This window comes from Sycon ciliatum, chromosome 1 (genome assembly GCF_964019385.1).
Source record: "Sycon ciliatum chromosome 1, ocSycCili1.1, whole genome shotgun sequence".
In the NCBI taxonomy this organism is placed as follows: domain Eukaryota; kingdom Metazoa; phylum Porifera; class Calcarea; order Leucosolenida; family Sycettidae; genus Sycon; species Sycon ciliatum.
The window spans coordinates 38981201-39006657 of record NC_088643.1 but is presented as its reverse complement, the minus strand read 5'-3'; the positions used below and the strand labels follow the sequence as shown (position 1 = coordinate 39006657).

The window sequence follows — 25457 nt, the reverse complement described above, 5'->3', positions numbered from 1 at the left end:
CACACACACACACACACACACACACACACACACACACACACACACACACACACACACACACACACACACACACACACACACACACACACACACACACACACACACACACACACACACACACACACACACACACACACACACACACACACACACACACACACACACACACACACACACACACACACACACACACACACACACACACACACACACACACACACACACACACACACACACACACACACACACACACACACACACACACACACACACACACACACACACACACACACACACACACACACACACACACACACACACACACACACACACACACACACACACACACACACACACACACACACACACACACACACACACACACACACACACACACACACACACACACACACACACACACACACACACACACACACACACACACACACACACACACACACACACACACACACACACACACACACACACACACACACACACACACACACACACACACACACACACACACACACACACACACACACACACACACACACACACACACACACACACACACACACACACACACACACACACACACACACACACACACACACACACACACACACACACACACACACACACACACACACACACACACACACACACACACACACACACACACACACACACACACACACACACACACACACACACACACACACACACACACACACACACACACACACACACACACACACACACACACACACACACACACACACACACACACACACACACACACACACACACACACACACACACACACACACACACACACACACACACACACACACAGTGTGCATGCACTCATGCCATCATGGCATGGGCACTGCAATGATTCGCCTACATCACACCTGCACTCAAGTCAAAGATCACAATAATTATTATTATGAAGTCACAAGTGTGAACATTAGATAATATGCTTATATTGCTCTTCGGACTCCGCATTGCGTACCGAGGGCTATACTGAGTATCTGGGCATGAATAGTAATGCACTACGTTACACGTACAGTGGATAGTTTCGCGTAGGCAGGATATGTAGGACGAAAAGAAGGACAATCAATGCAGCTGACGCCGTTTTTCGGCAGGACGAGGAAAGTCACATATTAAAGAGTGGATTGAGGAGTGGGTATTATTATAAAACAAAATGAAAAGCGAGCAGGGCCACTGATTCGGGACTATGCGCTCAGGCGAATCTCATGCATGCAGTGGCTACATGCACAAAAATGCAATGGCTTCAGCCGATAATAGTAACGGCGCAGCAGTGGCAGACCCAACAGCCAGCTAAGTCAGACTGCTGTACACTGGCAAACAAACAACACGGAACTGAATGACAGAACGGCAAATGCAGCCCGACTGACCCGTCCTCAGCCACTAGTCAATGCCAGTTGCTATGGTAGAGCGCACTATTTGGGTATCAGTACTCAAAAGTAAAACCAATTAGCATGTAGCATCATGATAGGGTATACAGCAGCGGCAATTAGCAGACTGAACAAATAGACAGAATGGGACCGAGGAAAAGGAAATTGCAACTGGCATGCAAGTCGTGCACAGGGCATGGTGCTGTACATTAGCCTCTACTCTGATATGTACACCATGCAATAAGACATGCATTGGTATCGGCACCGATATGTTAAAAACTTAAAATAATAATTAGAATCACGACCAATTTTATACTGCTATGTGCTCAAACTCTAGATTATTGCAGGCTATGGACGGTAGCATGCATTTTGATGCATCACCGTTACCAGGTGCACAAGTACATAAACATCTACTGCACACATTTCGTGCTGAAGGGCGGTCAGATAAAATCATGCTGAATGGTGATAAACGAGAAAATCAGCCCAGCCAGTATAGCCAGGAGTGGACAGAATAAAAACAGTAGCATGGGAAATAAAGCAAGTTTGCAATTGGCTTACAAATGTGCAGCACTCAATAGGCGTTCGCAGGTTGTCTTGTAGAGCCAGGTGTCCCCCTTGATTCGCTTGCGACTAATGCCTGCATGATCAGACAACAACACAACATGGCAACAACAGCTGGAGTGAAGACCTACAAGAGAGGATCAGCACTTACCAGCGTACCTAATGCTAATAATTACAAAAATGATTATCACTTCAGCTCAGAAGTACAGTCCTGGCCAAAGAAAACCTGACCTACGAGTCGAAAGTACCATTTCCAATACCGTGACGCACCGTCCAAAAACCCACCCGAAGGCCACAGGGCCGAGTGAGCCTCAGCACTGCTTTCCCTCTAAGTCACGTGGATAGGATTTCTTTCGCCACGACTGTAGTTAAAACACTCCAGTCTAGTGTATACTGTTGGGAGTTGACTATTATATTTTTTTGCATTGGAATCTTTTTCGTTGCCATCTCATCAGAAGGATTTTAGTGGCAAAGCTAAATCAACGAGTAACACATCATATAAATACTCAAAGTTCCGTGAGGTGAATTAATACAGGCATCAGTATAAACAATGAGAGCTGAGAACAAAAGGCACCATTGGCATTTTGATCAAAACTGTTGCAATCACAAGCTAAGAGATAATTCTTCTGATGAGACGGCAATGAAAATGTCTAAGGATACCTAACCTTTGTGAATGGTGTGTGCATTGAATGCACAACTCCCTTCATTCATTGCATTGATTTCATCTCTGTCTCAACGAAAACTGTTTAGCTGAAGTTCCGTTATATCAAGTCCCACCTTCGCTGCACAGTCTGTATTGGCTATAGAGTGACCATTGTAAGGATATGCATATATCGGCTAAAGTGATGTTAGGCGGAAAGTACATATACATGCCCTTCATCTCTTCCGTTCGCGTGTTTGTGCGGTTCGGCTTGGCTATGATGGGCCATCCGAACGAATGATTGTCAAGTGGTTGTGTGCGTGCATGTGTACCTGACATGTCCACAGTACATGACTGTACAGAACAGTGTAATTTGCACGCACACATGTGACCATGTGCCGATGGGGTCGCGGACCTTTTAAGGTACGCATACACGTACATGTGCATGCAATATCGCTGTGCATTAGATAACGTGATAAAAGCGTATACAGACTGTATAGGCGATTGTCAGTGAATTTATCGCTAAAGCCGATGAGCGTCACTATACTTATCGGGAAAGAGCGAGTGTCCGTATTTCCAATGCCAAAAAACATCAGTTGTAGGGAGTTGAAAGAGCAAAAGTCTGGTGGTGGCGGTCACTTATTCTTCAGACCTTTCCCCTGTCAAGTTTCAACTCCTTTCCCACATTCAGACAACAGCGATGAAGGCAAAGTGATCATGTGGTCAACAGGGTTCGTCTTACCAATCAAATCCATGCGAGGCAATTGGCAAACCTCCATGTCGAACGACAGGTTGACCTTGCCATCCTTTCCGAGCGTCTTGCAGCGAATAACATACCTTGAGTTATGCATGCAAACAAAATGAGAAAAAATCAACGGTTAACTGTTACAGCATGTATCACCTCTTTTTAAAGCAAAGCATCACACATCTCAACAATACAGTCAACAATGCCAGTTGGTGAAATTAGCGCCACGTTTCCCCACCTCGTGAGTGATTTTCAGAAAATGACAAGGATGTAACGTTTTAACATTTTTCAATAGAACACACGCACACACAATGGCATGTAGCAATAACCAGCAAACACAACACAAACGCAAGTAAATTGACCGGGAATTCGGTCCCTGTTCTGTACTATACATACCCTTTCACACGGTGCACGATTTGCTCTTCTTTCACCACACGCTGCAGCTCAGACAGCACTTCTTCAGCAGTTTTGGTTGAGGTCGTCTGCACATTGTACAATGCCTGGACGATGGGAGACAACGCATGAAAATAGACACGAAGAACAACATGGGTAAACAGTGACGGTGATGGTTCCGATCTTTGTTCCACCGAAGTATCCATAAATATGCACTGGCCGGGGAACAAGAGACAGAGGTAGACATTTAAAAAATATTTTATAACTTTAGTGATGCATGTTGGTAGGTTGGGACGGGTGCAATCTCACCTTGACTTTACGTGGACCTTTCCCAGGTGATGATGATGATCCCAAGGAGTCACGCACATTGGCAACAATCCGATTCAAACTGCCACGGAACTAAGACAGCAAGCAGCACAATTTAACTCAGAAAGGGCAATGCTTGGAATAAGGACAATTGAAACGTGCTTGCATGGGAATTTTGGGTGCAAGAAGCTACAAAAGAACACAGCCTATATATTTTCCTGTTTTGTTCCCTCAATCGGACGAATACAGAATCTAGTTCTGGTGCGTTAAATGACAAAAAGGGGAATTGTAAAAGGCGACGAGGAGACAACAGTCTGAGTAAAGATATGGACATAATTATAACTGTGCTGTCATGTCCACACATACAAAGCAACGTAGTAAGTAAAAATCCAGAACGTTTTCTTGTGACCTTCTTCAGTGGAATGAACATCACATTAAAAATGGAATAACATAGGAATATATTCACACCATGCACCGCCGCGGTGATGGCATCTAACGTGTCTCATGAGATGAGCACTGACAGTGGCATAGACAGTGGCCGCTGCTGACTTACCCCACCTTTCTCCAATGTGCCGCTTTGAGATTGCTCTTGTGGATGGGTGAGCGTAGCACCATGCTTCCTTGATCTGCTCGGTGTTGCAAGTCCAGCCAATGCTGATGTTGGGTTTGTACCTTGGGGCAACGTGGCAGCAGCACCGACCGAAGCACGGCCATGACTGCCGGGACCACCCAACGAAAGTTGGTTGAGTCGCTCGTCCACAGACGCAGCCCTGCCAACGCAATTCAGGCAATTGGCAAGAACAATAACAAACCAGGGACAAGAACCAGGGCAAGGAGACTAAATGAGACAGGGATGGTAGTACAAACAACGGCACATGAAGAAGCACCATACATACATGTACCCTCCCCCCCCCCCCTCCCTTGCGCATAGGCACTCCCCCTTGGCCTTGGACTTAATCATACATTTGCAAATCCCTGCAAACAGAAATTCATAGACTTCAAACTTTCAAAGCACTTAAAACACTGGAGTAGGAAGCTCCTGTGTGATTGTTTGTCACCGGCTAAAATTCATCTACATGTATGTTGTATGAGTTATAGTGATGCACTGCATGAGTTATAGTGATGCACTGCAAATGAGTTGTCCAACGTTGTACAGTCCGGCAGCTGAGCTGAACTACACTGTGACAACCGCACATCTGAGCTGCACACTCTGGTTTCAATGCACCTTGTACTGTGCATGCAAGTCAGTCAACTGTACCTGTGCCGTGCCGAAAGAGCCGGTGCCAGTAGAGCCTCAGAGCCTGACTTGAAAGCATCGTCGTCTCCACCTAAATAATTAGAGTCTGGAGGAGCACTGGCTGCAGACTTGTCCAAGGATTCATCTACCGAATGGGATCGACCTGCACCTCGTCCTCCTCCTTTAGTCAGCAGACAGGCAGAGGTAGAAAGCATGCAGGGCAGAAATAACTCTTTGATTTTGCAATATACTCACGCACGCCACTATCACCCGTTATTCATAATGATTCGCACAAACAAGCAAACATGGAAATATAGAAGGGAACACAAGGGAACGAGTTATGAAGCAACTGTCCACAACTGTAACAAGATAGATAAGTGGTCAAAAAGTGCGATAACAGGGCGCAAAAACTTGACAGGCTACTGAGACATTCAACGACCCGACACCTAGCTCCAACACATCTCCAGCACGCAGACTAATCTTATCTTGCTTACCCACTACTGACAGCCGCCGCATTCTCAAGCACGTACTCCTTGCTCATAAAATTCACCATAAGCATGCACGCTCGCACATCACCAACCTTGCTTTTACCCCTGTTGTGATCACAGCCTACCCCCTTAGGCACCCTCGCTCCTATCACCTGCCAACAACCGTACTGACCGGCACAAAGGCTCCCCATTCAACATTGCGTTTGACCACAGAAAGGGTTACAGGATCTGCCGCCAATCTTCAATTTATCGCCACTCGATCATTTGTTGAGCTATCGCCACACCGAAAACACCTTTGGAAAGCCCTTTCCAGGACCGTTCCAATGAGCTACTGACCATGGCGGTGCGATATTTCGTTCCAAAGTTATGACTGTACAGTGATTTATCCAGTGCATACGGTATGTGCACTGTACACTAAGTATAGCGCGAGTATCCTCGGCATTGCCCAGACGCGACGGGGTCTGCATGACGAGTATCTTCGGCATTGCCCAGACGCGACGGGGTCTGCATGACGAGTATCCTCGGCATTGCCCAGACGCGACGGGGTCTGCATGACGAGTATCCTCGGCATTGCCCAGACGCGACGGGGTCTGCATGACGAGTATCCTCGGCATTGCCCAGACGCGACGGGGTCTGCATGACGAGTATCCTCGGCATTGCCCAGACGCGACGGGGTCTGCATGACGAGTATCCTCGGCATTGCCCAGACGCGATGGGGTCTGCATGACGAGTATCCTCGGCATTGCCCAGACGCGACGGGGTCTGCATGACGAGTATCCTCGGCATTGCCCAGACGCGACGGGGTCTGCATGACGAGTATCCTCGGCATTGCCCAGACGCGACGGGGTCTGCATGACGAGTATCCTCGGCATTGCCCAGACGTGACGGGGTCTGCATGACGAGTATACTCGGCATTGCCCAGACGCGACGGGGTCTGCATGACGAGTATACTCGTCATTGCCCAGACGCGACGGGGTCTGCATGATGAGTATACTCGGCATTGCCCAGACGCGACGGGGTCTGCATGACGAGTATACTCGTCATAAACCCGGAAAGGGTTAAAGGATCTGCCGGCAATCTTCTTGTGAATAATATTTTCAGCTGCTCTCACCATGCAACCACTAGGTTCAAACTTCCTTCCCTCCTTGTTATTATTACGATTCTCTCATCTCTTGTTTTCACCTCTCCCCTACAGTCCATTCATAAAAAGATGGGCCCTGGCTCTGGCGAGCTCCCGTATTTGGCGATTTTTCGTGATTTCATCGTACACAGTGCGGTGCTGCGAAATTTGAAATTTGAAAAAGGGTCCAAAAAGGGTACCTGAACTGGGGTTCGAACCGCACAATGCACTGTTGCAGACGGGGTCAAACGGCCTGGATTTTTACGGTTTTTCCCAATTCAATGCTTTGGGGGCAAAACCTGGCCGAAATCCTATTCTTGTTATGGCTTGCTTTTTGGAGAAAAAAACGTCAGAAACATTATTGGAAGAGGATTCCATAGGGGATTGCAGAAAAAAATTCTAAAAAAACTCAAAGTGTGACCCATTTATGGCCAAAAGCTAGAAGTCCATCTTTTTCTGAATGGGCTGTAGTCGTTCCAGTTCTCCCATCTCTTATCGGCACTTCTTCTCTTGTCACTACATTCTCTCATCTCATATTAACGCGAGTCGCCATCGTGAGATAAAGAATAATATTGCTTGCCGCGTATGATTAATTTTGTGAAATTAAGGACTGTTACAAAATGGATTTTACTCAAAGGAAAACGAGTAAAGGAAGCATTGCTTAGCATTTAAATCCATACCATGCTTCTGAAGGAACAGGTTGACAGGGCTTTTGTTGTTTGATGCCTCAATGGAAGAAGCTGGACGCTGTCGGTGATCTCCGGTATCTGCAAAGCATGGGGTGGATGTACAAAACACTATCCAGTTATTTTAAAACTACAGTCTTGTACATCACGTACATGTCATTTTAAAATCGGAACTTTTGATATGGTAATCAGATATCATGCAGAAACAGATGTACAGTTATCTGGCTGTTTCTGATGTGATACTCGCTCGCTAATGCAACCCCATCCCATGCTGATTTTTCAAGGCAATACAGTACGTGACCATGGAGATGCCACTAGTTGTCACCCTAGGTAGTGGCCGGTGGCTGTGTGTTGCCTATATTCTCCTTGCATGTTCATGCTTCATCGTTATCAGCAGTACTATTGGATACAAAAGCAGGTGCCGGATAAAACTAAAACTTACGTCACAAACCCTAGGTATGAATTTGCTGCAATGTCATGGAAACTATGCGGAGAACAATGCAATTGTTGACGTTTGGCTGATGGGTTATGCAACAATTGCAGAAATGGGCACAAGTGTGGGTATAGGCTACACTCACAGTATTATGCTGAACTCAGTTACATGTAGTAGAGTGCGGAGGTGCAGACACTTTCTAATATAGGATAATTGGTTGACTACGGTAGGGCATGTGCTTTTCTGTTTGCATCCTTGCCAGGTACTACCAGTCATTCTAGAAAGGCTCTGTATGAGTTATCTGCACTAATAGCTTTCACTAAGTCAAGACTAAAAGAACGAATGAACAGCGACAGGTAAATCTGAAAAGACACACGTGCTAGTATAAATGAAATTGTGCATACTCTAGCCAGCACTTCATGTAAGAGTCCTGGCAGCGGTCAGTTGGGGTACAACCCGGCAGCGGTCAGTTGGGGTACAACCCGGCAGCGGTCAGCTGGGGTACAAACCGGCAGCACACATGCAGGCCGACCATGTGCACCCGTTGATCAGCGGTTTGGGCCTGAGATTCTGACTCAAAGTAGACTCTCTGGCTTACCTGTGGCTCTGCGGTTGGGAGCTGGCGATCTTGGTGCTGACTCCTCTACGTCACTACCGGGCAAACTCTCCATACTAAAGTACATGCTGTTGCTATCGTCAAAGGATTGCAGCTGCAAGTATATTTTGTAAAATATGACGGGCACAAGAATGAACAACCATCACAGCCAATACCTCTGATGATGCCCTCCTGGGTGAAAATTCGAAGAAAATCGGTTTGTGTAATGTAGCCAAGGAATGTTTGTGCAATACGGGTTGGACATTGGTAAAACGACGGTCAACCTTGCAAATAATGACCCTTGGTTGTGTATGAGGAAAGTGTCGGTATTCACGATTTGTTGTTATTGGGGAGAGGTAGAAAGCATCCAGTCAATTGGTCACTAGGTCCGAAGATCGTGCCCTTACACTTTGGAGCTTTGGCTTCGAATGTGACAGTGTGTTTGGCGTCAAGCCACTCCAGGTTTCCATTACTGTTAATTCCCAGAGGTTTATAGATAAAATGCAAATGCACGCCTGGCCTTGGCACGCTGCCCACAAGCATGCCTGGACCAGCAATACCATACTATGTAGTAGGAGTGAAACAAGAGTGCGCGTCAACGGGAACTGTGAATTGCTAAAAGAATCCTTCGACACCTTTGCTCGTATTAATGAAGAAGGTTCGTTTGGCAAATTGAGACCTTCGTTTACCCCTACTATGTAGTGTGAAAACGTGCACGAATCTGTCCTGCTCCAAGGGCGATTGGGAGGTGTAGCCAGGGAGCGAAATCCACACCGTTTCATTCTACAGTCGCCTGCATCGTCTCCCCGGATGCCACGATTCCCTGGTGATCACCTAACACTTGCAATCTTTGTTTCTGCAACCTTCATCACCCAACATCCAACAGCTAGCAGCTCCAAGCAGCAGCCATGATGCAGCAACACCTATGAACACCGGACTTGCTAACGTTATATAACTTACCCGGAATTTGGGCAACGGTCTGTTGCATCCACAATGAGATTGAGTATGGTTCACCGGAACATACACACAAGGACAAGCCATGGAACAGACAATGAACAACACATAACCAAGAATATATAGCAACCTTCCATGTAACAAGACTGTTGGTTTCCACACTAGAAATGTGTTCTAGTAAGGAATGCCTCTGTCTTCTTGGGCCTAATTGTCACACTATCTATCATTATCTGGCCAAACCGGTGATTTGTTGATCATAACTCACATACAATTGTTTCTTATCTTCTTCAAAATAGACCACATTGCATCTCTCTCACGGCTTCATGCAACTATAAAATGTTCGTGGTGAATTTGCTAAGCCATATCCAGTAGGAGAAGTGATTTCAGTTATTCTTTTACACGATTTGTTCACACTATAGTTGTCCAAAATAATGATGGTGCTACCAATTTAGAACGTCTAATCTATGTTTGCAGCTGAACACATCACCACTTTACTTACGATCCCGTGGGAGTGCCTGGTGATCTGAGTGGATTCAGTGACTCCCGAGGCGGTGGCTGCACCTTCAGAGCAGGCCTCTTACCAGCTTGCTTCATCTTGTGTAGGAGAAAGTATGTTGCTGTGAAGCTATCATACTTCCACTGCAATACCAAGCAAACAAACCAACAGCATTCAACGCAAAATGTTCATACCCTACCAATGGTAGAAAAAGCAGGACTGAAATAAAGTGCCAACATTGAGTGTATTTTCGCATATTACACAAAGACTATAATTATAAGTCGGTAAGTAGGCATTTCCACACATCTCTAACTGTATTCCTTTTCAACATTCTACATTCTCCATTCGCTGGGGAAATGATTACATTTGCCACTAGATCTGCTGGACATCTAACAGGAAAGCTGATACCACATCCGTGGTGTGGATGTGTTTACCTATTGTCCAGAGTGCTCAAGGCATCAATCACACTGACACGTGGTGCCACGTCCATGCCGACGCACTAAATGAGCTGTGCAATGGTTCTGCTCAACAATGTTCTCGCTCTCAACCAAAATAAATTTACCGTCTTCAGCTCCGCCACCACACTTTCCTCTGTGCGGCCATAAGCGCGGCAGATTTCCTTAACCACATCCACGTCATATTCTTCTTCCTGCAGAGATCATCACAAAAAGAACAGCAGTGTTACGCATCTTGTTTTATCACCAGTAAGGTTCTTTTAGATGCTACACATTTGCACATAATTATTTGCCTCTTTCTCTAGCTTCTCTCACTCTAGCGTCTCTCTCTCTCTCTCTCACTCTCTCTCTCTCACTCACTCTCTCTCTCTCTCTCTCTCTCTCTCTCTCTCTCTCCCGGGCCTCTCCCCAAAAACTCTCCCTTGTTTTCTGCTTTTATCCTCGGGCAATAGACTACGTTCCAGTCTACGTGAAACATACCTCATATACAGATGTGTGGTCAACTGGTTTGTCGTACGCTTTGTTCATCCACGGATGGGTGATGACACCACCAATGGATAAACGCCGTTTGGGTTCCAGCTACACATTGAGCAAAAAACACACAGAGAAATGAAAGATGCAAACCGGTCATACTTTTGAAGTAAGTCAATGTAAACAAGAAAACCGAGTCAGATTAAGACAAGACAGGCTATCAATGCACCCCCAACATTGAACCCCTTCCCCTCTACCATTTCATCCTATCACTGCCCCAATGCTCATAAATTAGCTAACCTCCTCCTTACCGACCACTCTACTAAACATCTAATCATAGGCTTCGAACCATCACTCCTCAAACTACCTTTCTTGTATGTGGGAATGTCATTATGCCATGACTTTGTACTCGGATACGTGCCAGTGCAATGCTATTATTACATCTAGATTATGCACAGCCAGCAAAGTAACAGGTTGCATCAGCCAATCACAACGGCTTGGTTTGCTATGTGTCTGACAACAAAACAGTGCCCAGCCATGTATAATGTAATAGTGCACACAAACTGAGGCACAACAGGCACAAAGGATGTTTACATTGTTCGTCAGCTATGAACTCTGTAAACATCCTGCCGGTGCCTGTTGTGTGTAATAGTGATCGACGTTATTGTGTTGAGCCCTCTCCACTGGCAAAAGGAAGATTCCTCCTCATTTGTAATGTTATAGTATACACATATAACCAGTGTGACGTGGTACAATAATGCCTATGCTTGCCGTGTACAGTCGACGCCCGAAAGGAGTGAGTGTGGGGCTGCACTTTATGTATGAATCACATCAGCAATACTCTCACGTACAACAATGAGCTCTCCCAGGAACTTGACACTGAGCTGCGAAAGCCAGTTGGGAATATCGTATTTCCCACGCTGAAAGAAAAAGCATAACACCATTGTAAAATGAGCGACTAGGTGACATTAGTTTTCGAAGTGCGGTCAACAGAATCTGATATTGGAAAGGAGATAATGTAAGTATGCCAGCTATCCGTGCAGTTGTGAGTTTCCTATCAAACACTTGGAAGGTTAGGGAAACATGATTTCTATCAATATCAGACAGTATCATAATTCATAATTCTTTTGTTAAGGAAGTGCTTTTATCTTGCCTAATGGCAGAGTGTTCTTACCAAGGCCGTCACAGCCGGGGCGGCTGGGGCGGCTGAGGCCGCCCCACTTTTTCGGCCGGTTTTTTTTTTAGCACATTACAACAAAGCACAATGATCGCAGCTTAGCGCAAACGTGACAAATCCTTGTCCCCGATCGTGGTTTGTTGCAGAAAAAAGTCTTTCATTGCAGTTACACTGAAATGGCACCAAATGCCTGGAAATGCTTGCAATTGGCTTCAATTTTTGAATTTTTTCCTCGGGGAGGGTAATGTTTGTCCCCGATCGTAGCGTCTTCTTCGTTTGTTCCAGAATCAAAAAGACTTTCATTGTAGTTACCGTACACTGAAATGGCACCAAATACCCGGAAATGCTTGCAATTGGCTTCAATTTTGAAATTTTTTCCCGGGGGAGGACCCCCGGACCCCCCCCCCTTCCAGGGCCGCCCCACCTCCAAAGTCGGTGCGACGGGCCTGCTTATACACAACGGCAGAACAATATTCGGTTGTAACATAGAGTGTCACGAAACATGTCACTCTTTCACCGTGAACCAGAAGAGTGTGTGGGGAAGTTCAACTCTAGATTTTTTTATCACAGCAGAACCCTGATAAGACAATCATACCCCATGGGCAACTTTGTACGGTAGTATCCGAGGTACTTCTTATCCCTACATACTTAAAGACCAGGTCCGCCCCTTGTAAATAATTGTTCTGACAATGGGTGACATCACTATAAATAATTTTTATAAATAATTTTTCATCCAGCGCATGCGGCAATTGTGAGTAGCAACTGAATAGATCGGTTGTCAGTTGACAAACCTCCTTTTCTTTAGAGACTTCTGTATGGATCAATACGCCCCTACTCCAGACAATGTTCATGCTAAGCAAGAGTATGCCACGGTCTTATCAGAGTACGTGCTAAGTGACTTCCACTGTATTTACTATTTAGAAAGGTGCATGTTGGCCTTAGAAAGGTGCGTGTTGGCCATATATAGACAGTAGGAGTACCAGTTTGTGCATTTCACTGACTGCGATTGGCAGTAGGGAGGTTCTGCTCTACGTTTTGGGAACGCGACGCAAAGAATCACGCGAACTTTCTTCGCGTTCCCGTAACGTAAAGAAATGCTGTTCTGCTCTACGTTTCGCCTAGAGAAGTCACGTGGAATGTGTACTGGGAATTTCCCCTTCCATATTTGGCAGTTTTCTGCATGCAGTTGATCGATACCCAGCAAATCCGTACGCATTTTCTCTGCGTGTGCCACAACGTAGAGAACTCCATCTCCGCGTAGAAATCTGGAGCCAAAACACGCGAAGCCGTAGACTCTAACCCAGACACCTGCTCTCTACGTGATTTCTCTACGTTTCACGTATAGCAGAACCTCCCTACTATCTGTTCAACAGAGCCCACAGGAGTGCTCACTGCTCAACACCAAAGAGTGTAAATGGATATGACACCCAGGATGAGTGCTCTTCAGCAAGGGGATCGCTGATGGCAGGCTGGATCAAGCAGCAGTGGTGTGATGAGCCATAATGTGACAACTGCACATACCGTACACCTACCTTGATCAATGAATACAGTATAGCTGTGTTGTCGTCATCGAAGGGAAGAAATCCACACAGCAAGGCATACAGGAGAACACCTAAGCTCCATACATCAGCCTGCAGTGTCAACACAAATCATGACCGTTGCATCAGTACTGTAACTTGAGCTACAAACACACCCGTTTGTCTGGTCCTTCAAGTCATCCTGTTCACTCCGTGATCTGCTTTCAAATGTCCAAGACAGTTTTCAAAACCCCAACACTCTTCTTGTTACATTTCCTACTCTAATGGTCAAATCACTGCACGTTTACCATTGTATAGAGTGAGGAAAATAAGGACTCCCAAAAGTGCCGGTGAAAAGTGTTATCGATCCCTCGGTGTTCAGCCTGAAGAGATCTGAGTTGTATTTTCACTCTAATATCATGAACACTAATCAATCAAGCATTCTTTGCTTTGGTATGCTGAGAGCCTGAGACCAATGTTGTACAAGAAATCAATAGTCCAAAGGCCTATTTACGGTGTGCCTCCCTCCTGTGACAAAAGAGAGGAGATGAACATTACCTCCACTAAGCCGAGCCCTTTGGAACAAGAGGCCTCTAACTACTCTCAAGAGTCCATAAACAAGAGTATGCAACTGTGATCTCTTTTCTATGGGCCAGATGCGCGGCGCGCTGCCTTCATTACATCATTCAGCTGCAGTCCGCGCACTGCGGAAAATCAAACACCGCGCTTTCCCTCTGGTTTGAAATGAATTTTCGTACGGAACTGGAGTTCACGCGCCAAAATTTAGAGATCGCGTAGGTACTGGAATGAATCGAGCAAAAACGGATGGGCTCGTACGAGAAATTGTGGGTTTGAGTGTATGCTTTCAGAGCGTGATGGAGGCAAGTTACGTAATGAAGGCAGCGCGCCGCGCACTGGCCCATAACCACAGCTGCACACTCTTGTCTATGCACTCTTGCTACTCTATATAAGCGTTAGGTAAAGTAATAACATTCCAATAGTAACCCGGGAATGGTCATCTTTCTTACCTCCGTGCCCAGATACGGTCTTGCTTGAATCAACTCTGTAAGCAAGCACAACACGTGCATGGGGAAATGAAGCTTCTTTACAAGTACACACATCTGCTCCTGTGTTTTGTCCTTGTAGACAGGAATGATGTGTAGCATTATGAAGAACATTGAACATGATGATGTTCTTCACCGAGTAAAAATGTCATTATACTGCCAGCTTACCACCAAAGCAAACTCGACTCCTACACACAATACAGATATACAGTCAGGGGCATCGGAAGGAGGTAGAAAGTGGTACGGCTCGACAGTCAGAGGGGATCCGGGGGAGACTTCCCGCGGGAATTTATTTTCAAAAAACACTCAAAATACCCTCTCAGAGGGTCTCCAAAAGTACGAAGTAAAAAAAGGATAACAAAGAGACCGACTAGATCTACGGGTCATGACGCATACATGCCATGCAGTTCCGTAGTCGACAGTCTAGTCACGCGTTACACGGTGCAGTGACCTGATTGGTGCACCGGTGACGGATCGCGGCTCACGATCACGCATGGTCATGTACAAACTCGATACCCCCATTTTTTTACACCGGATTTGGACGTTCCGCGTGGACCACCTGGAGCCAAAAGTGGTACAGCTCGAGCCGTACCAGTCGTACCGCTTCCGACGCCCTTGGCAGTACAGCCTATCTGCCTTATCTCTTATACACTGAGGTGACTAGGAACAGGAGGGTGTCCGCATCTCATAATCGCTTGTAACTCGGAAATATGCTACAACCATAGTAGATGTTGTGCATCACCAGTTACACTACAGCCGATGACACATCATTCTCTTCAGTTGGGCTCACTCAACAAAGATCGACACCAGTCACAGGCATACATAACAGGACAGCTCTTTATGACGCGAGTCACAGAGCACCACACTGAACCTATCAGTTACAACTAGCTAGACACGACTGTAGTGCTCTGTGACTTGTGTACTGTGTACGTATACACAAGAACGTGCTGCGCTGATTGGGATATTGTGAGTGCGTGACACGGTTGAACATGGGTGCGGCTATTCTGCACCTGTACAGTGCCAATGCCTCCCAGCAGGGTCAAATTGCTGTCAAAAAAGCAAGAAACACAGCTGTGCTTTGCTCACCTGGAGCAGCATAGGCAGGAGATCCACAGCAGGTTGCAAGCGGCATATCGAGAGACTACAAGAACAATGAGAACAATGAGTGATGGCACAGTCAGTCCCGGCATTGAAGCAACAGGAAGGACATATGCAAGTGTACTCCCAGCTCCATTATCAACACACGAAAATGCATACACACACGTCCACACACACACCCGTACAAGTAAATACACACACCACATGTTAGAATGCTATACAACATGATAGCATTTAGATCATGGTGGTCTAGTAAAATTATTTACTCCAGAAAATCAAGAACGTCAAGATTGGCCCTGGTATCTCTACTCCCAGTTGAAGTGTTCTGGCACACAAGATACATACACTGAGGTACATACACTGAGGTACATGCTTACAGATGGATGTGCTACCAAGCCAAAGTCAATAAGCTTGATGTTCTGCAGATAGACAAGCACAAGGAAAGGTATAGTACTCAATCTGTGGACAGAACTGTTTCGTCATTTGTGGACAGTATAATGTATGTAGTGCTCTCAGCTGCACATATTCAGCCCACCCAGAAAACACACAGATGTACACATGAAATTACCCTTTGACTCCGCGTTGCACACAATTTGACGGTATTCCACGGATGACGTCAATCAGCCATAACTTGGTCTAATACTGCACCATCGTGATAATTGAGGTATGTATGTTGTAGGGAACTTGTAGCAACTGAAATCTCCAGCTTTCCCCGAATGGCGTAAGTTGCTCCACGTTTCGCTTAGCTGCAACGACTGCCGAAATATAGCGCTCGAGAGTTTGGTGACGGCACTTTTTCTTGCTCCGGGCGCATTTTCAGGCATGAAACGAACGGGGAATTGCCCTTGCTCTCATGTGCCAGTCATTAAAAAATATTCGTGTAGATTCCAGTGCTGGCTACCGGCTACAGGAGTATCAACACATTCAGAGCTGGGTGAGCAAGGAAATTGAAATGGCTAAAGCAGAAGGGGATTGAGGGCATTACCGACAATGCAATTTAGTGACTTCCCTAGACTGTATACTTAGCTGGGCCTGCACTTCCAATTTTGCTGGGTGATACTAGTAGCTCATAGTATTCACGCTCACAGGAATTTTCCAGAGAGATCAAGAGTGCGAAAATCAGGGAAGCATAACGTCATGACCGAAAGTTGGTGTATTTTGCACAAAAACTGCAATGCTTCCAGGTCAAACAAGTACCTTCTGCTGCACACCAGTGCGACCCCCACCGATGTGTACATCACAGATTAGCGTATCTCACTGCACTTCACTCTGCGTGCTCCCTTCTTATTGTACTTGTAGGTGTATGTGTAATAGCTCATGACCTTGAGTTTTAACCCCCTGCCATCACACATGCTATCTACTGTACGCTACATGTGTCAGTGGGTAGCTCAGCGGGAATGCAACAACCTTCAGGGTTCTCGTCAAAAACGACATAGCCGGGCACTGTGCCCTCCTTCACTTTTTGACCGCCCCCTTTTAAAATGAATGCGCCACCCTTCAGAGCACGAGCACCACCTTTGTATATACATGTTAAGTACACATCATGTAGAAGCACAGCATAACATGGCGGCACAAAACGGCGGTAAAAATCACAAAATTTTGGATCCGATGATCCCCGTCCCCTTCACTTTTGTTCTGGCCTTTATGGGGTATTCACACGACAGGCAAATCCACGTGCACCAGAAAGTTGCTATGGTATTTTACCTGTGAACGAGAAAAGTGCCTGAAAGTGGCTGAAAAGTGAAAGCGAGCTAGGGGCCCGCTTTCACGATAATCGTGGCGTGCACGAGTACATTTACACCAAAAAGCGCGAAACAAGACTTGATTTTTTACGCGGCTCTTTAGAGCATGATAATTATTGTATGTGTGTTTTGAAAATTTGAAATACCCATGGCTACTGGTCGGTGAAGCATTGAAAAATGCAAACGTGCCTGTCGTCGAGTGCAGCTGTGTGAATCCACACAGTCACTTTTCTCGTATGTCACTACCTGTAAAACGTGCAAGTGCCTGTCGTGTGAATACCCCATTAACCCTGACCTTAGGACAATCTGAGTGCATGTACTATATGCTACTACTGACCTGGTGTTCATCTAATAGGAGGTTTTCCTGCAGTGGAAAGAACAATAGCCATGCGCGCGCGTACGCGTCCACACACACACACACACACACACACACACACACACACACACACACACACACACACACGCACACACACACACACACACACACACACACACACACACGCACACACACACACACACACACACACACACACACACACACACACACACACACATATGCACACACACACACACACGCACACACACACACACACACACACACGCACACACACACACACACACACACACACACACACACACACACGCACACACACACACACACACACACACACACACACACACACATATGCACACACACACACACACGTGCACAGACAACCAGGTTTCTGAGAGGCACATAAAGGGTACATGTACATGCACTGGTGAGGAAGCTGCTCACTGGCACTGGCACCAGAGTGTGCACAGGTGCTAGTCCGCATTGAGAATGAGACTCAACACTGTCCCAAAGACCATATCCCGTGAAGGTATAGCTAGGCACAAGCTTGCATAGCAGGTTAATTCAAGCGTGTCGAAAGAACTAACCGGCTTCAGGTCGCGGTGGGCATAGCCCTTCGAATGCACATAGGCCACAGCAGATATTACTTGACGGAAGAACTTTCTTGCCTCTTGCTCCTGGACGAGACAGAGAAACAGCAACAGGTATAAACAAAGATGATTTGCATGGCACTGCTGCTTTGTCTTTTTTTCTAAGCAATGGCTGGTTATCTTGTAATTGCCCACACATTACTTCTGATTGGCATAGGGTACAGGAATGTAATGTAAACATAAATAAATACATAACGGTGCCTAGCACATCTGCATCTTGTGCAGTTATGCCACGCTGGCTAAGTTTCACCATGGCGGTTAGTACGACTAAGTCGTAACATGTCCTATCCAGGCTGGCACTACAAACATTCAAAAACGACACAAAGCATATTCGTGTAAACGTTTACACTAAATCTCCACTGCACACTGACCTTGAGCCGGTCCTGGGCAACGATGTAATCAAACAACTCACCGCCCGGTGCAAACTGTAGGTTTTGAAATAGCACAGCAGTCAATTGTCAGTAATAGCTGGGCAGTGACAAAGCATGACTTGAAAGCTACTACAACTATTCTGTCCCTGCCCAGCAAAATCATGTACATTTTAAAAGCTGATTAGTTTCGTACAATTTGTCACTATAGTTCACTACATTTGAGGAATCATACGAATTAGATATCGAAGGGAGGAGCGTTCCACAAAGCTTTACACACACTGTGAGCCGACACAGTCACGGTGAAGTCCTAAACCATCCAATCGTGTTAGAACGCAGCAAAGTAGCCACCCGTTACGTTGTGTAACCGGGAAGATTCCTTCTGATATCTTTCGAAAGTACTGTTGACGCCACACACACCAACTTTGCCCAAATGTTCACCAAAGGTCTCAGCCATTACAGTAGATTCTAGAACAAGACAACACGTGACTGCATAGGCTCACCGAGACCATCACTAGTGTTGACCTTTTTGTCTCTTATATATAATAAATACATGAGCTTCTTACACTACAAGCAGCAGGAAATAGGAGATCTAGGTGGCACAAGTAAGAAAACGACTACCACGAAGCAAGACATGCATGGCATAGCTTCTTCCTGCTTACTTCCAGAATGAGATACAGGCGCTCTTTCGTCTCCACCACTTCATACAGCTGGCAGATGTGCTGGTGACGCAGCTCCTTCAAAGTGCGGATCTCTAGATACGCCCTTGGAAGATCATCCTTTGCAGATCCGAAATAAGATACACAATCCAGAAAAGACAGCAGGTTAAGTCAGTTCTCATAAGCACAATATCTTGCAATCAGCATGTCCAGGGGCACGACATCTTGAAATCAGCATGTCCAGGGGCACAACATCTTGCAATCAGCATGTCCAGGGGCATGACATCTTGAAATCAGCATGTCCAGGGGCACAATATCTTGCAATCAGCATGTCCAGGGGCACAATATCTTGCAATCAGCATGTCCAGGGGCACGACATCTTGAAATCAGCATGTCCAGGAGCACAATATCTTGCAATCAGCATGTCCAGGGGCACAATATCTTGCAATCAGCATGTCCAGGGGCACGACATCTTGAAATCAGCATGTCTCAGTTGAGGCCGTGACATTTGTTTGTAATGAATGTGTCCTAGGGAAGTGAGCTTCTCCAGAGACACACATATACACATGCACAAGTGTTTACCACAACCCCACCCACAATAATAGCGAATGCCGCAGCGTTCAGGCAAGAAAAGCCTTTCAGTGATCGTTGACCACAGTTACTTCTTCATGTCTTCCACTTGTGCATCAATTGTGAACTTTTCTCACACAATTATCGGGACAGGTGTGCGCAGGGCGCGAAATAACGGTCAGACATCGGACAATTTCCGACCGTTTACGGTCAGTTTCCGGATGTTTTGTACATATCCGGACAAAGTGTCCGCGCACCTTTTTGCAAAGTACAAAAAAGAAAAGGCACTTCAATCCTTTGTCTCATAGTCATTAGAGTGATGTCGTCTGGCAAGAGAAAGCCAAGCACCGCTGATGCGGGTGCTCCTCTTGGAAAGAAGCCCAGAGGAGTCAAGACGACCACTTGTGACAAGTGGGTCGCCGAGTATGATAGGGAGCTTTCAACTTCTGTTTGGCTGAGCTATGAGCGCAGTCCCTCAGATCGTAGCGTTGTCGAAATTTTGAAGTGTAAGATGTGTTCCCGTTTTGTTGATAAAATTCGCAGCAGCAAGAATTTTTCTGACTCCTTCGTCGTTGGCTCAAGGAACCTGAAAACGTCAGCCTTCAAAGATCATGCTGCTTCTGAAATGCATCGTCGTGATAACATTTCGATGGTATTAATTCTACACTGAACATTGTGTGATTTGATGTGAAAGTTGCATGTCCGGACATGTCCGGCCATTTTTGCATCTGGCAGGACATTGTGTCAGAGCATATTTTAATCCTTAGCGCATGCCCTGTGTGCGTATGTGTGTGTGTGTGTGTGTGTGTGTGTGTGTACGTGCATACATGTCTGTTCCTGAGCGCACATGTACAGTAGTCACGTAATTGTGGTAGTATTCAAACGGAATTTGGACCGTCATCAGGAAACGCGTTCACTTCACTTACTCCCAGACCAGCCTTGTCCATAATCTTGATTGCCACCTAAAAACACAAACCATCAAAGTTATGTCATACACAAAGTGTTTTTGATCAAAATACTTCGAAGTACATGATTGTAGTTGTGACGCATAAAATTAAAGGGCTCGGCAATCGCGTATTCACTGAATAAATCTTGCTACATAATACTCTTTCACACCATTTCCAATGAACCCCTATGGATCTCTTCCGTTCTGATGTAGCAAGCCAGGATACGTTTATACTTTATAGGCTTCATACAGCTGATCAGGTAAAGAACTTGGTCAATGTTCCACTCTTTGTTGTGCCTGTGGGGCTAAAGATGTTCCTTATTCCCGTAGCTATGTAGAAGACGTTACTTCAGTAACGTCTGGAGCTAGCCAGGGTCCACACAGCTTTAATTCCCGTAGCTATGCAGAAGACGTTACTTCAGTAACGTCTGGCGCTAGCCAGGGTCCACACAGCTTTAATTTGGTGTTTGTTTGTTTGTTTGTTTGTTTGTTTGTGTCACGCCTGGCGCTATCCCGTATCTGTCCCGTACTGTACCGTACCAGCAAAGACAGCTGGCCACAATATTTTTGTGTGTTTGTGCCATCGACATGCCTGGCGCTATCCCGTACCTGTCCCGTACCATCAAGAGTACGGTACCATCAAGAGAATAAGACATTAGTATATATGCGAAGTGTATCGGGGGAATGCATTCAGTGCAGTAACATTTTGTGTGCGAGGCCGAGATCCCATTAGCAGGCTGGCTGGGCCGCCTGTCGACCTGCCCGGGAATCGCATGTAGGCGGATAGCATAATAACTATAACGTATAATTATACAGTCATGTAGATGTATAGCAGGGAGTCATATTATGTAAACGACTCCCTGCTGTATGGGGAGATTTTCTGGAAAGAAATACGAAGTAGGGAGACGAGTAAATGCAATCAGAATGGATGTTGGTTTCCGCCAGTATAATAATAAGAAGAAGATAAACGCCCGTGATCGGCAGAGTCAGCGCCGGTCCCAGGAAACGTCATCAGGACAGACATCCCGTCGACTGCAGAACGCCCGTGATCGGCAAAGTCAGCGCCGGTCCCATAGCTATGCAGAAGACGTTACTTCAGTATCTCATTGAAACGTTTTGGCAATACAATGATGAAGCTAATCAAAGGAAAAAGCATTTCCATCAGTTCTAACAACATGCACGATGAGCTAGGCAACAAAGCATAGCGCAGGGCCCTGAGCTTCCAAGCTCTCTCGTTTGGTATTTGTGTGTTTGTTTGTTTGTTTGTGTCACGCCTGGCGCTATCCGTATCTGACGGCAAAAAAGCATAGGATGTTATAAATTTTTCGATTTTTCCTATTTTTTTCAGGCAAATCCTGGGATTCGAACCCGCACTATCGCCCTACATGCATTCCCCCATACACTTCGCATTCATACCCATTCTTCCAAGTTGCTTCACGTTATTATCTTGCGTTTGAAAGCCCTATTTAAATATTGTGGGCAGCTGTATGTGGCCAGCTGTGTTTGATGGTACGGTACGGTACGGGAGACGGTGTCGTATTACCCTCGATCGTACCTGTCCCGTACCTATCCACTACCGTACCGTGCCATCAAAGACGGCTGGCCACAATGCATATTCAAATAGGGCTTTCAAATGCAAGATCACAATGTGAAACAACTTGGAAGAATTAGTATGTGTGCGAAGTGTATCGGGGGATGCATGCAGGGCGCGCGATAGTGCGGGTTCGAATCCCAGGTTATGTCTTAAAAAAAAAGAGGATTTTTTAAAGAATTTATAACATCCCTATGCTGTTCATCAAGGCAAAAAAGCATAGCGTAGGGCCCTGAGGTTCCAAGCTCTCTCGTTGCCAAATTGGGGCTAAAGTTGTTGCTTATTGCCAAATTGGGGCTAAAGTTGTTGCACATTTTGCCAAATTGACACACATGGCACTACACCGACTCCAGAATGCACTGGCTGTTAGCAACCACTCAAGAGAATGAGAAACTTGAGAAGAAAGACATGTGCCAACATAATTTAACTCGGATACTGAGCCAGTAAATACAATTAAAAAAGAAGAAATCGCATGGAAACGAGTTATGAAGCAACTAACACACACACATCTCAGACCTGCCCATCGCGGAAGCGATGATAGCGAACAGCTATGTTAGACATAGCAACTTGTGCTGGGATTACACCATTCAACAGGTTGCAAGGCTGATGAATTGACCGCCACTAATTTTAGCCTAGTATCCACCACACAGCTGATTGAAGTGACTTATTCTGGCCAGTGAATCCCAAATTTTCATTTATCCATTTTTCTTCTTCTTCTTCTTTTTTTTTTACACACACCACACCGCATACTCCGGCATACACTGGCTGTTGGTAACCACCCAGGAGAATGAAAGAAGAGCTAGGAGAATGAGAAAGAGAAGAAAGACGTGTGCGACCATAATCGTCGGGAATTGAACCCGCAACCTCTCGATTGGAAATCGACTGCACACACCACTGCACCATATGGGGAACACACACATACACACACACACACACACACACACACACACACACACACACACACACACACACACACACACACACACACAAACACACACACACTGACAGCTATCAGACAAGGTTTGTAAGACCTCTGATCAGCCGTGCAGGTCAACAGGAATAAATTTGCTTGAGCAGCAAACACACAATCAGTTCTTCTTACCTGCATGCCAGTCAGCTTATGCCGGCCGACTTTAACCTTAGCAAAGCCACCTATCAGGCACAAGCAAACGAAAGCTAACGCAGTCAACGAAAACGTCAGGGAGAACTACGACGTACCGAAGTAGCAAGAGAAAGCCAACATCGGCTACTGGTATGTGCTGGATATCTGCCATGTTTTGGCCTTACTGGCTCCTTGGTATGTTTGTTAGAGTGTGCATGCGTGTGTGTGTGGGGGGGGGGGGTGGTGGCGGTGGTGGTGGTGGTGGTGGTGGTGGTGTGTGTGTGTGTGTGTGTGTGTGTGTGCGTGTGTGATCCTTGGTAACCTGAATCCTTGAAAGGCAATGGCGATGCTGCCAAAGCCCGTCCATGGATACTTCCACCCAAAACAGGTGTACAGCGCCGTTATCAACTCCTGACCCATTTGACCCCCCCCCCCCCCCCCTCCCTCGAGTAGGAAATGTGCGTGTGAGGTCATACCCTGTTGGGTAGGGGGAGCAGTGTAGCAAGACAATAATATCACCATGATCACTGCACTGGGCAATCTTCACTGTATGGTAGGTTGCATACATGTGCACGTACATCGTGATTGCATGATTCAACCTTATCATAGGTACAAGCACAAATTCATGCAGGTACAACCCCAGGGTGTTCTCTGTCAAAATCACGGATGGGCTTTTTGACAGAGGTTGAATTTTTGGACGGTGTCAAATAAAAAATTGATGGTTTGATGGAACTACGCATGTTGTGCTGGTTGTGATTATTATGTGTTGAAAATCATGGATGGATGGCTCACTGTAAGGATTACTGTGACAGTGTTGGTGTTAGGTAGGCTGGGCCTACTTGTTTGACACCATCCCTGTAATAAAAAAATAATATCAATCTCGAGGAACGCCAACCCTTGCTATGGCTGTGGCATAACTGTATCTGGGGGTTTCGCAGTGAAACATGTTGAAGAAATGAATCGTCTTTTTCAAAGCATGACATTGACAAGTACGTACACACCGTGTACGCACAGCGCTTCCACCCCAATTCAAGTGTCACTAAGAAACACACAGCGCGGCCGTGAGGTGGGATAACAAAATGGGGGTGGACGCTTGCTGATGCACACGCACCACGCAGACGCCATAATCCACTTGAAACTTGAGTGCATGCTTAGTCTTAGTAGAGATTATTCACTAACCGGAGCCGATCGTCTCCTTGACATCGTATCGATCAGCTATGTCGGGATGCAGACTTCTTGGAGCTGGCATTGCGATTGGAAATCCTGTCGCCTTCGCTTTCCAAGCGGTCGCAGCGACTGACGCCTTGCGCACAGTGCAGTGTGCGAGTGACAAATTATTTTATTATCAATCTTCTTTATCAGTAGTGGCAGTAGAGAGTAGGCTGCATGAAGCGCAATGAGGCAACTGTTTGCCAGAAGACTCTACAACACCAGGAACTGCACAGAAATCCTCCAATCCAAATTCCCTCCGGAGAAATAGAAGAGCTATGAAACGTGCAATCAAAATACAATATTGGTGTGGGCAGTAGTGCAACAACCATCGACCAATGCGTTTGTGGGTGCAAGATCAAAGCGAGGTCGATCGACTGTGCAAACAAACTCCGCAAAATGCTAGTCTGTGTTACCGCCGGGACA

At 46.0% G+C, this 25457-nt stretch overlaps 1 protein-coding gene across 1 annotated transcript; it reads right to left on the bottom strand.

The window, feature by feature from the left end:
- Positions 1-928: 928 nt before the first annotated feature.
- LOC135824830 (maternal embryonic leucine zipper kinase-like) lies at positions 929-25457 on the bottom strand. The gene is made up of 24 exons (XM_065337549.1): positions 25002-25457; positions 23823-23872; positions 21110-21145; positions 19617-19733; positions 18958-19011; positions 18524-18613; positions 17940-17966; positions 16238-16279; positions 15849-15903; positions 14727-14761; positions 13714-13812; positions 11856-11924; positions 11014-11112; positions 10641-10727; positions 10082-10221; positions 9589-9607; positions 8632-8743; positions 7595-7681; positions 5328-5487; positions 4623-4839; positions 4073-4162; positions 3767-3870; positions 3368-3462; positions 929-2061 (listed from the first exon to the last, which is right to left on the bottom strand). Exons 1-24 carry the CDS (start codon positions 25069-25071, stop codon positions 1979-1981), a joined length of 2037 nt encoding a protein of 678 aa, XP_065193621.1. The 5' UTR covers positions 25072-25457; the 3' UTR covers positions 929-1978.